At 45.2% G+C, this 13,467-nt stretch overlaps 1 protein-coding gene across 4 annotated transcripts in view; it reads right to left on the bottom strand.

Moving 5' to 3' along the window:
* Positions 1 to 13,467, bottom strand: part of MFSD6 (major facilitator superfamily domain containing 6) — a 39,085-nt gene that overhangs the window by 11,955 nt on the left and 13,663 nt on the right. For 2 of the 4 annotated variants that reach the window (XM_072040503.1, XM_072040504.1), the window contains one exon: positions 4,406 to 6,004. In XM_072040503.1, coding sequence (XP_071896604.1) covers positions 4,406 to 5,952 — 1,547 coding nt within the window. In that variant the 5' untranslated portion in view covers positions 5,953 to 6,004. Of the gene's footprint in view, positions 1 to 4,405; positions 6,005 to 12,462; positions 12,632 to 13,467 lie in introns of those variants that run through there. The other 2 variants (XM_072040505.1, XM_038182041.2) reach the window with 2 other exon arrangements.

Below are 13,467 nucleotides of genomic sequence, written 5' to 3'. Positions count from 1 at the left end.
ATTACTTAATCCCTAAACATGCTTCTTGGTTGACTCCTGGTTTGGCACGAGTGATTTAAATGCAACTGGTAATTAATGTGCAAGCACTGATACTGTGAAAGAACGTGTTACTCTTTGTGCTGATCTTTAGTTAGCTATTCCACAAAAGCACAGCAAGGTTTAATTCACTGGTACATAGCCACTGACAAATCTGGAGTGAGATGCAATCGTAGAACTGCAGCATCTTGTCAACATTTGAGATCTCTAAATATACATGTTGACAGCTAAAATACCCATACCGTAATTTTCAGCGTCAGCGATATCAAAAAAGATTAAAAATTATAAAGGCAGGCCTTTTGTAACAATAGGATTTACAGACAACAATACAGATTACTTTCAGTAAGCTGGGTGAGTTTGCAGGGTTTTTTCCCCCCCAAAATTACTCAAACTCGTCTGCGCACCATGCACCACAAGTTTCACCTCTCCCTTTAACTAATAACATCTGGGCCAAACAAATAACTTGGTGTCTTTTACAGCCACAGCTTAATGTAATTCTGAGGTATAATCATACCTGTGAAGCGTGATAGGACACACAGGACAAAAGGTGAGCGAACCAAAGAGGTTTGAGGGCTCCTATGTCACTAAGTGAGACCCAGGGTAACGCAGCCTCCTGGGGACATGAAGGAATCATCCACCTCACGTACCTGTCCTTCCCTATCAGCACCGCTTATGCCCCCAGCCCTCTGTTTAGGGCTGTTTCGCCTCAGTTTAATTTCAGTTTTGTCTATCAACAACTCTGCCCATCCAGCAAGAGCTTCTTTCCTGTCACAGCCGTTCCCCGTGACCAGGCCGCGGGCGTGAGGCGGCTGCCGGCGCCATGCTGGCACCCCCGCCACCAGCACGCTCAGCTACCTGCCTTCCCCCACAGAGTTACACCCGAACCCTGACTTAATCAGGGCAATTTAGCTAGCTTCTGCCTTGTAGTTTATTAGAATATGGATGGGGTTTTAGGTAAATGACAGTTACTTGTGTGAAGATTTCTGTCATGATGCTTTGTGAAGGGCACGTCACACCAGAACTTTTGTGTATTTACAGAATCGTTTCAAAAATTGTTTGCAATAGCCACTTAGGCTTTTTATGAGACCTAAATGGATAACGTAAACAGACGGTTCTTATGAAACCTATTTGCAGTATCCACAGAAACACCGTATTCGATTTACAGGTTAAACACTTAAAGCACTGGATCTATATTTATGTCAAGACTAAGCTGTTTACAGCCACGACTACCAGGCTCTGCTTCCCATCAGGACTCGCACGCTGGAATTATGGTCAGACAAACACACTCAAGCTTAACCTTGAGTAGGAGGTTACTTTCAGAGATTAACATCCTCTTCCTAAACTCAGTGGCGGCTCGGGGTGCTTCTACACAGGGTGCCACTCAGCAATGGTGCCTTAACATCTGACAGGCAGTTTTTTATGTTTTTCCATCATAACACCCTCTCAAAGAATTGTGGATTTCACACAGCTGCTGATGACATTTCTTATAACTTTTTAGTTTACATCTAAATGAAAATCGCCTCTCTTGTTCTCAGAAGGTGGCTAGAGGCAAAACAAAAGGCCCTCAGCACTCTCTTCCCAAACCCAGCGGACAACACAGCCCTCCAGCCAAACTGCTTGCTGTCATTGCTCCGGGCTCCCTCCAGTCACCTGCTTACATGCACTATCAGAAACACCAGCAGCACGTGCCACATATTCCTACAATATGCACGGGAAAGCTGGCAAAGACAGAAATAAGGCGTTATAATCAGCACACATTCACACGGTCGTGCTCAGAACACCTGGACAAGGAGTTTGGTATTAGTACAAGCAGCCTGTGAACACAACAGGTTTCAAGATGTGGGGAGGAGCCTGTGTGCTAAGGCATACAGTGGTTGAAACTGAAAGCTCTGTAAAACTAGAAAATGAAAACCGAGCTCATATGTGACATGAGTGTAAAGTCCATTTTCTTATAGTTCGACAAAGGACAACTGACAGTATTTCTTCCTGCTGCTGTGACAGCGCATAAGCAACTCTGCTACTCATACCTGTCCTTCAAAGGGTTAAGACAGGAGTCACATTGTTCAAGGAAATACTGCAGGAAGCTTGTGTACAGACAGCAGTCTAACCACCCAAGAGGAAGAGTGCATATGTATCCATGTATTTTTTTAATTTACTGACTTAAGTCAACAGAAGGTGAGACAACCTTATCGGTGAAGTCATCTCACCAAAAAGAGAAGTCAAGCCACCTCCCCTATAACCAAAATACCTCCAAAATAATTCACAGCTAGCTGTGGATTAAGCTAGTGACTTTAAAAGTGACTTTATCTTTCCTATCTCCGACAAGAACTTCCAGCTGAATTCCCATGAACAGCTAACTCTTTGTATGCCAAAATGCTAAACGAGAAATTCTGAGCTGTGACAGGTGGCAACAGGGAGGCAGAAAAAACATCCCAAGAGCTTCTGGCTAAGACAGCTCCAAGAAGGGCATCTAGTTAGAGGAGATTTTTCTTATTATGGGTTAAAGAATACCTGCACTATAAGGTGACAGACATACACAGAGCTATCCAGAGAACATGAATTACAAACTCCTATCAACACCTTCTTTTATTTTTATATATATATATATACACATATATATATATATATACACAAAGCTTTATATAGTGAAGTTCAAAAAATACAGGAAGGGGAACTAGAAAGAGACTTCTCAAGCTGCAATGACTAAATATGAGTAAGCATTAGACAACATTAAAATATGAGTAATCTGCACTTCCCAGGTGTAGTTACAAGGAATGTTGTTCCATTGCAAACACAAACTAGTATGTTAACAACTTACCAGTCTTGGTTTGATGGGCTTACCAGTGCAAAAGGAAAAAGAAGAGTTGCCCCTGTACATCATCTTTCTTTTTACAGGCTAACGTCCCTGTTATCCCCCCATACCTTTTATGTCTTTGTATTCACAAGCCTATCATTCTTTTGGGTTTTCTTCTTTCTCTAGTTGAAGTCTAAGCCTGTATTTTGCCCTATAACAATATAAATAGAAAGAGCATACCCAAGCTATCTTTAGCTATCAAGACTGTGATCTGTTCTCACCACTCCTCCATCATCATATCCTTCCTCCAGTCTTTGCATGCAAAGTGTCACATTTTCCTCAAACTAATTGTTAAATTCAGACATTAAATGACTGACTCAAAGTAAAGAGAGACTCCTCAGTTTAAAGGAAGGAAAAAGAAATCTGTTAAGTAAATTCTCAAATTACTGTGCTAAGTATCTCAAACATTTTTAGCAGAAGTCAAATGAATCAAAAAAAAAACACAAACACATCCCAGTAAGAGCAAATCAAAAAAAACAAAGAGCAAAAACACAGAACAGAATGCACAAAAACAGCACAATAAGACAGCTTAATAAAAGCCATCTTGATGACTATGTGATTATAAATGGGCTTTTTGGAAAAGACATACCACTGAGAGCTCTGTGCTCACTGGCACTGAGTACCTGAGTAAATACAAAACAAAACAAAAACCACCACCAACAAAAACGTTACAACTTCATTAGCTGAGATCCACCCCTACCTTTCTTCCCTAATCTTTATTTTAAAGACTGAAGCAACTTGTAATATGCAGAAATTAAGTTATTTTTCAATTTAGGGGAAAACAACATTCACAAATATGATGGAAGTAATCGATTTCACTTAAACAAGGCAAAAAGCAAGCGAGAAGCTCTCATTTCACTAGCTAACACGCACAGTTGCAACTACAGGAAGAGAGCAAGGAACTGAACTTGTAAGCAACACTACCAAGCTGCAACCTCATTCTGCCAACACCCCGAGCCTGCTGATGGGGGCATGTGCACAGGAGGTGCTCACCTCGCTGCTTCATCTCAGCCTTCTTCCCTCTCAGCATGCAACTGACACCCTTGCAGGCTACTGTGGGGGCAAAGACTGCCCTGCAAGGAGAAGTGGGCTAAGCAGGAGGTTTCCAGAATGCTGCTACTCACAGGAAAAATAAAAATAAAAAAGTAAAATTAATAGAAAATGTAATTCAAAACAAACGATCTTGGAGTAGGAGGCGATTTGTCAAGATCTCTAGCAGAGCTCTGAATCGCTCAACTAGGACATCTTCTGGAAATGTCTGCAAGGGGTTATGGTGCCATGCGTAATGTGTGCACTAACTGAAAAGCTAACGAAGCACTGCAGAACATTTTCAGCTCTTAAAATAATAATAAAAATCTCCATTAGGCACCTTCATAGCTGAGCAGGACTTGGAACTTCAAAATAAAACATTTAACTCGAATTTCACTTCGTATCACAAGGCCAGGCCCCAAACTCAATTATTTTAATTATTTTTTTTTTGGTATAGCTCTTTAATGAGTGCTAAGATCTCCTCACCTGATGTGTCCAACCAATTCAATCAGCTTGTGGCTGAAGAAGTAGGCAGTCAGCTCAGACACATGACTGAGCACAGAGCAAACACCAAAGAGAGTGGTGGTGCCATTCAGGTCTTCCAAGTGCCAGTAGAGGAAGGTGAAGACAAAGCCATATCCAAAGCCCATGAACCATGCCACGAAGAGCACCGAGCCATACTGGATACTACAAAGCAGTTTTATGAGGTCCCAAAAGCTGAAAGACTGCGACTGGCTCATACTGGTTGTAGGAGTGTTGTCGGAGGATTCATTGGAGGTGCTCCTGTCCACCTGCGATATTTCCACCTCCTTCTTCTTGTTTTCCTCTTGCTTGAAGTGCGTGTAATGAAAGCGGAACTGGGTGGCCACAATTAACGCCATTGTCATCAGAACACCAAAAACGATGAAGACTATCCTGTAGTTCTTGTATTCGGGAGCTTTACATCCTTGACCTTCAATGACGACTTCTGTATGGGTGTAGTCGATGCCAATTCCCACAGAGAGCATGGCCAGCCCCCAGCCCAGAGACCCCCACATTCGCTGCAGCCCGTAGCGGTCCCGGTGCTTGCCGAGGTATTGCAGAGTTACGGTGTCCACAATTGTAACAGAGGAAGCGCTGAAAAACTCTCCTATTATGACAACCAGCAGAATGAGCAGGAAGATGGCTTCTACTTCTTGCTGATCATAAACGAGCACGGCTTGGTCAGAAGGCATGGGCTTTGCGGTGACGGCAGCTGGGGTGGTGCTTGGAGTCGTGTTCCCTGGTGAGACTGGGCTAGCAGTGGTGTTTTTCAAAACAGGATGGGTACTGTTTTCCAAGGCAAAATCCATGTCACTGCTCTGTGTAGGTAGCAGGAATGTTATTTCAGGAGTAGCAGTCCCTGTTGCTCCCAGAGTGGCCGGACTGGAAGTCAGCAGGTCTCTCTTCCCACGAACTTTGGGGGATGCAGCACTCACAGTCGTTAGCAGAGATGACATTGAGGCGTTTTGTGAAACGGTGGTTAAAAGGCTGCTTGCATTGGTGGGATGTGCTGGGGGAAGGCCCTTTGGTACACATCTTAAGGTGGCTGGTCTAACAAATCCAATCCCCAGGTTAAATAAAACCCAGCATAAAAGCGAGAAGAGAAGGACAATCTTCCCTTTCTTGAAGCGATCTGCTACCACTCCCCAGAAGGGAGCACTGCAAAACTCAATAAAGTACCTGATGCCCACCAGAAGTCCGCTCTGACTGGGTGACATACCCAGCTGCTTGTAGTACACAGGCAGCAAGGGGTAGAGAGAGCCATACGCAGAATAGAAGAAAAAATAAAAGACCTTCGAGATGAGAAGATCATTGTTTATTTTGACGCAGTGCTTTTCTAGCCAGTCCAGCTCTTCGTCTGGGACAGTGGTTGTCTCTGTCGAAGGGGATTCATTCTGGGGCTGCAAGTCTTGATCCTTGGAAATGCCGTTGAAAGGATCAGCAAGCACGTATTTTCTTTTTTGTTCTTCTTCATCGTCGGTTAAAATGGCAACCTTATCATCAGCTGCCATGGCTTACCACAAGCATCCAATATTTGGTGAGCTCTCAGGAACTAGGGCTACCCTGCGAACAAATAAAACATCACACGGTTAAGGATCCACACAGGAACAGGTCTGCTATGCAAGTCATCAAGGACAAACAGAGCTTCTTTTTTATAAGTGGCATTCCTAAGCAACAGATGCAGTTGTTGCCACAGCAGTAATTTGTGGGAGGCTCAACTTTTCAGGCTGAATAGAATAGAGAGGTGGGAATTAGGATGGTGAGAATTAATCCGAATACAAGATTAATAAAAGGGACCCTCAAAATTAGGATAACAACCTTAAAGGCATCAAAGACCTGGGGCAAAGAAACACAGGGACAGAATCTATGTACAGACCCTACAATGACTGGTTCAATAAAACTCTGAAATTGAAGCAAGGTCAACTGGAGCATAAATTGTACTGCAGCCGCCCACATTTATCCTTCGCAGAAGAAACAAATAAATTGCAGAACTGACAAGCAACACTTAAAAATCAACTCACCACTACTTAAACACTGCTTGGACAGAAGAGTTTTCACATTAAAAAACAACAGGCCACTCTAATGAGCTGGGTTAGCTAACGGAAGCTTTCCTCTTAAGGAATAAAACCAAGTTATGCCAGCAGACTACCTCGCAAAATCATTGTCTTAGGCAACTACTATTGCTGTAAAGTTAACCTAGGAAGATTAGCTCACATGCGTTATGAAATGTTGAACGTTTAATATATTTTGGTTTTGCCCTCCCTTTTCTGTTTTGGTTCAGTGTTCATATACAGAATCTTTTCAAGCAGCAGGATGTGAAAATAGCATTTTATTCGCCTGAGACTTCTCCGGGAGTGCTGAAGTTTTGATAGGGAATACATTTCTCATGGAGTCTGAAGTATTTTTTGCAACCCTGCACTTTGTTTCCACTAGAAGAGCTCCAACGAAACTGCAGCCTTTGAGAACTCAACTGAAAGCACAATATCGTCTCCTGAAAATCAGTTATTCACTGATATATCCAGCTTCTTTAATTATTTAATGATAGCTCAGAATGTACTTAAATACCGACAACATATTTGCAAATCGATGCAAGGCTAGTAGCAGACGAGAGATTTAAACATTCATAGGTATATTAAATGAATTGATTTGTGCTGATCCAAGGTACACAGAACAGGCGACGGAATAAGCCACGGATAGTTGTAAAAGCAACAGCCCATTAAAACAATCTAAACCTCAGTTCAGCGCTACACAGCGCTAAAAATGCCACCATTAAGATCCCAAACTCTCCTGAGGTTTCTGTTTTTCACTTTGAAATGACATTTCTGTGGGACACTACCTACAAGGATCTCTGGTTTTACTTAAGCAGGCAAGGTTGCACAAACAACTTGGAGCTGTGACCATTCATGTATTCAAGGTCAGAAGTTAATCAAAACAATGCCAGCACATACACAGACTGCTTTTTTTTCTTCCAGTTGCTCTAAAAAGACTTCAGAGACAATTGGATTAAAAAAAAATAAAATTCAAGTGTCAAAAGACCGGATAAAGCCTTAATTAAGTTGTTTGAGCAGTCTAATGTGAAAATGCATTTTCTTGCTCTTACCTGCTACCATCAAAAGCCACCAAAGCCAGCAGCTATTTCGTTAGTTCCTGTAATTCTTGGTGCAGCCAGCCACTTCCACCTGACAGTTGGAAGGATTACGGGTTTTCTGCTCACATGCTTGCTCAATTTTGGCTTCAATATCCACAAAACAAGTCCTTCTAAGGAATAAATTAGATCTGTCATCATCTGCGCTTTTATTTTCTCTAAGCTTTGCCTTGCTTGGACAACCAAGACTCCAGAAGAGGTGCAGCTCAAGGGGATGGCGCAGAGGATTGGGTGCTGTTCCTATGTCCTGACAAAATCAGCAGACTCTCACCTGCTTGTAGGAACCTGCTTACTAGCTGTACCAGACCTTTACAGACCTTTACTTCTGCAAAATACATTTCCTCAGCCCCACGACACAAGATCCAAGTCACATTTTAACCACTCGGACATCCAGACAGCTTGTTGCAAGCATTCATTCATTCTAATTGTCCTAATCCAAGCACAACAGCCGTACTCCATACCCCTAGGTATGAGCTCGGAGCCATCTGATTTCACACAAATTATAGCGGGAACTTTGACAGCAATCTGTATTTCATCTGTTTTTAATTCAGCTTCCCTTCTGTGTTGGAATGGGACGTCAGTTTTTGAAGTTGCATGGATAGTGGCTGTACTAAAAATGGTGACTCTGCTCACCTCGTGGCCCCTTCTTCCCCTCCCTGGGACCTCTGTTGGCCACAGCACCCATCTTTCTCTCACCTGTTGTGTGCAAGGATTAATTCAACACTTCTAGTACTCTGACTAGAACATCTTGAGTAAGAATGCTAGGAAAAGTGTATTTCATAATAATTTCAGTAAATATTTTCCCACCCTGAGAGTGTTTCATTGAATATTATTAATAACACAGAATATACTCTTCAGAAATATAACAGCACCAAGACTGGTAGGAGCCATATGGCTTTCTTTAATGTTTTGATCACTAGTTTGTTTGGAAGACAGTTTTTTGAAAGTGATTTTATTTAGCGATTTTTTAAAATCTAAAAATAAGCAACTGGAGATGAGAAAGCCAACCAAGTGGTATTGTCACTGAAAATCTACTGAAAACTTATTAATCTATGTGGCATTCCTTCTCCTGACCAAAAAAAAAACACACAAAAAACAAGCCAGTCAGGGACTGAACGAGCAGCAAAATCAACCAGATGGCAAAACAATGTACTCTGAAGTAGGACTAGACAAATACCAGCTATTTTAACCAGGCTTCAAATACCACATCTTCTCTTTGCAAAACCCTTTTCTGATCCACCAGACAGTAGGAGGACAGAAGACAGCGCTACCAGCAAGTTTAAAACAACAGAGAGGAGGGCAGGCTGGGAAGATAAACAGGAGGATTTCGGCATGAAGATGAACTTTAACTCCTTCAAGGCACGACGGAGCACGGAGCTCGGGCCCAGGCCTGCTGGGCCGACTGCGTGTGCACCCAGCAAAGACCCCGGAAAATTGGGGGAATGCTTTTGAAACCTCCTTCCCTGAACTCAGGCAAGAGGTGTGAACACCTAAAGAGAGGCAAATGGGGCGAAACATCCGCCAGGACCTGAGAAAGTGCCAGCGATGGGAAGGGATGAGGTGGAGCAGCCTCCACCTGACGGAGGCACAAGCTGCTGTCTGCCCACAGGTTCGTGCTCCCGGACCACCACGTGGAGCAGTGCCCAGTCTCTGCATTTTCATCATCCCATCCCCCCGGTGGTACAATAACTGCACAAAAGGCTTCAACACACAAAGAAGAGAACCACCCCATGCTGAAGCCCCATTTGAAGCCGTGCAGGAAGCTTGCGGCCGGCCTGGCGGCCTCAGGCCTTTCCCCACGAGATCACACGCGCTCCGAGCCCGGGTGTGTGTTTCTTTTCAGATAAAGGATGTGCGTGTTAACCACAAGACCATTCTTCCTTCAAGCTCTGCACAAATAGGCTTGTTTAGGTGAGCACTTGGGTCTCGTTCTCCTGACACAGGAAGGTGCCCTCCTGGGTTGCATCTATCCCTCCACCAAGCCCAAATCCTATTTCAACCCCCAAAACGTGTGAGGCGTCTTTCAACCCGTCACCCACTGCCACGAGCTACGGCAGCATGTCTGCAAACCTCCGAGCAACTAGCGACCTGAGGAACAGGGACAAAAAGCATTTGTCCCGACGACCTCAGTGCTGCTGCTGCGATGGGCATTGTAACGACTGCGAGGAGCCTCTTTGGCAGGCAGGCAGGCAGAAGACGACAAATACTCTGCATTTAGTTAAGTACCTTTTTGGCTTTCTTACCATTTTTGTTTCTTGAATTGATCATGTTTGTGTTGGCTCTCCAAGTTAAGAGGATTTCAAGACCAGGAAGGATAAAAAGTGAATCTAATCAAGACGACCAGACATTACAAGTGGAGCCAATCTTCCCAAAGACTTGTGTGGAAAAAAAAAACAAAACAACTTCATACTAAGTTAAACAGTGCTAACCAACAGGTATCAGACTGGGGTAATAACTCCCTAAACTTCTCAGGGAAAATCCCATGGCACTTAGAGCTTTACAGGATTAAAAACAAGGCATTAAAACCCCACTTGTAGGCCAACAGAAAGTTAGATTTGGGGTGGAAGAGTACAGCTCATTTTAAATACTTACTTCAGTATAAATATCCCATTTGTTAGACTTTGGGAATTAAAGGATAGTTAAGACTCACCCAGCAAAACATCTAATAGCATCAAACTTGGGGTTTGGATGCATACTGAATTAAAATAAACAAACAAACGAACAAACAAAAAAAAAAAAGCAAAAAGACCACCCTGCAGTTCATCAGAACATAGTCCAACTGATCAAGAGTAGCCTTAATCTAGATTGTTAAGCACCTAGAAAGATGACTGCGTAGATTTACATTTACATAGTCTCTGGAAACATACTCCAAGAGCAGGATTCCAGAAGAGGAATCAGGAACTAATCCCTCAAGCAACACAGAGCTGTGATGGAGCAGCCTGGATCACTGATGCACTGCGGGGATAAAGCAAGGCCAGCCAACAAGGGATCACGTCTTACTTCGCTTTCAGACTTTCCCTGACTAGAAAGCTGAGTTTGTAGTGAACTTGGGCAATTCCACATCAAGTTTTCATACGAACATTTTAAAACAAATCTGATAAAAAGATTACATGTTTCTTATTTTAAACTAACACACACTGAAGGTTTACTCAGGTTACCAATTACTGTTTGATTCACAACAGGGCTGTGCTAGAAGTCGACTTAAAAGCTACCTGTCCTCCAAAGCAAGCTCACCTCTCCATGCCCACCTATCACCCTGCATCTCCTCCTCAGCCCCACACCCTTTGCTGGTCCCAACTACAACACTTTAGGATCGAAGCTGTACCTGTGCAGCATCTCACAGTGCTAAGCCCTGCATCCAGCAGGCCTACATGGCCTGTCTGTAAGGAGCATACATAATAGGCTGTGTTTGCCATTCCCAAGCAAGTTTTACCCCAGAGGAGTAGCCTGGTGCTGTCGCCTGTGCCCTTGCCAAGAAGAAGCACAGAGTGCACTGTTTGTGTAAGCGCGCTCAGCCTTTCTCTCACGTCCTTCATCTCCTCGTACATCACGCCCCAAAGCTCCCCAGGGCACACCAGCCTCCGGGGAGCCCTCGGAAGGGCTGTCCCCAGCCCAGCCTGGCCACCTTGCTCTCAGTCATGAAGCCAGGAACAAGTCTCATTGTGGGCATTAACTCGCTGCTGGAAAACATATTTGTTGCAGGTCTGAAGCAAGACATCAGCATTTTAATGTTAACTCCCACAATTAGCGTTTCTAAGAATTGAAACCACTTTGTTCTGTAACACTTAATTCTTCAAATTGCTTTATTTTGCTTTGTTTGGCACGCACATACTTCAAATTTTGGTCTAAGTAAGTTTTTGTGCGCATAAAACCCCGCATTCTTTGACATGTCTAGTCAGTTAGATTGAGACTAAAGTATGTTTTATGCCAAGATTGGGTTTTTAATAGGTTTAATGCACTCGATAATAGGTCTGAAGTTGCTAAGTTGCTACAACAATGCTTGTGGTAACATCAGGGAAGATAACACTATCAGATCCTCAGCTGCTGCTGCAAAACCATTAAACTCGCATCCTGGGACTCCCGCGTTTTCCACTGACTACGTGCAGATGAAGCCAGGTAGAGCAGCAGATACCCCGTGCCGTATTAAAGGGTAATAAACGAGCAGCAGCAGTGGCTACCCACATTATCAACAGCAGTAACTAGGGAGACACCAGTAACTGACTGGAGCAAACCACTTTTAAATCAGTTCCTTCTGCAGCCAGGGCTGGGCCTGGGTGTTTTAGCCTGCAGGGACGAGCCGTGCAGCTTGCCAGGGAGGCTGAGCACAGGCCAGGGGAGGTGTGCTGGCAGCGGGCACCCAGAGCCCCAGCCCCAGGGGAGGACAGCCGCAGGCAGAGGCTGAGGGCGATGCCACTGAGGCTGCCCTGGCAGCAGCTACACGGGCTGCCAGCCGCAGCTTCCTCACGTCAGCTCCTCGCGTCATCTCCTCCGGCTGCCGGTCGCACTCCACCTGCTCGGATATTATTTTTCCCCCTAAAACCTGCTGCAGACCCTGAGTGCGCCCCTGCCACCCCAAACACCCCCTTTAGGAAGCGGACAGCGATCGCCCCGCGGGTCACCCGAGAAGGCGCTGGCTACACTAAAAGTTCCTTTGTCCACTCTTTATTTACCCCAACACCACAACATCACAGCCACCCTCCCCCAGCCCCGAGCGGCGGGGCTGGACCCCGCGTCCCCCCCATATCCTCCAGCGTCCCCCCCATATCCTCCAGCATCCCCCCCAGCCTCCAGCATCCCCCCCCAGCCTCCCATCCCCGCTCCCCTGCACCCGCTGGGGGCCGGCAGGTCCCCGCGGCTCGGCCCGGCGCTGCCTCACCTCTCCGTGCGGCTGCGGGGGGCTGCGGGGCCGGCCCCATGCTGCTGCCCCTCCTCCTGCTGCTGCTGCGGGCGGCTCCGCGCTCCCCGGCCGGGCCCCGCCGAGCCCAGGCCCCGCCGCCGCTGCCGGCGCCGCGCAGGGGCGCTGCGGGAGGGAGGAGCCGGGCCCCAACGCAACCCGCACGGGCACCGGCACCGCCCCGCCAGGTGCTTTGACACTGTTTTTAAGAACGGAATAGACAAAATTACCTACAAACACCCGCCGGAAGCGAACATTGGTAGGTTTGGCTTGAAAAGGAGCCGGTGTCAGCTGACTGGGAGGCAGCCCATTTGTTCCTTAGGGCAGGGGAAAATAAAGCAAATACAGCACAACACAGCGTTTTCATAGAAAATCATCTGACATTGCTTGTTCAACATACGGATCTGGTGTTTTCCAATAACAGCAGAGGTAAAGTACCTGAGCCCCATCTCAAGGAAATGGTTTATAGGAGCTGCAATTTTAATTTATAGTAAGGCTTCTTGCTTGGTTTCTTTCACAAACCAGGGCTGTACTTTGAAATCAGGAATTTCTGGTTGGCACAAAATATTCCGCTGTCCTTCAGCAGCTTTTAACTCTGAGCCAAAATAGAAAAAGGAAAGATTATTTACATCAGTCAGATCAGAAAGATAAGTGGAAGGGGAGATCTGTGCTGCTAGGACCTGCCCCAGAGCACACATCAGAGGAGCCTTCCTTTCCATCAGGCCTTGAATATTTTGTGCAAAACATGAACAAAATGACTTCAGTCAATCCCCTGCTAGGAGAAGGAGTGCATTAGGGTGACTACAGCACTCGCTTCCTCCTTCAGGAAGCTCTTCATCACCCCCCCATTTGTGTGTATCCCTCCCCAGGTAAATCTGGGCAGAAGCTAAGTCATTATGAGGACCAAAATGGCTTTTTCCCTCCTCTTTCAAAGACCACAAGCAGCCCTATTACCATTATATATCATCAGCAAACAGGAACTCTGAC

The sequence above is a fragment of the Anas platyrhynchos genome, chromosome 7 (genome assembly GCF_047663525.1).
Source record: "Anas platyrhynchos isolate ZD024472 breed Pekin duck chromosome 7, IASCAAS_PekinDuck_T2T, whole genome shotgun sequence".
In the NCBI taxonomy this organism is placed as follows: domain Eukaryota; kingdom Metazoa; phylum Chordata; class Aves; order Anseriformes; family Anatidae; genus Anas; species Anas platyrhynchos.
Note: the sequence above shows the minus strand (reverse complement) of the source record. Positions and strands in the feature narration are given on the sequence as shown.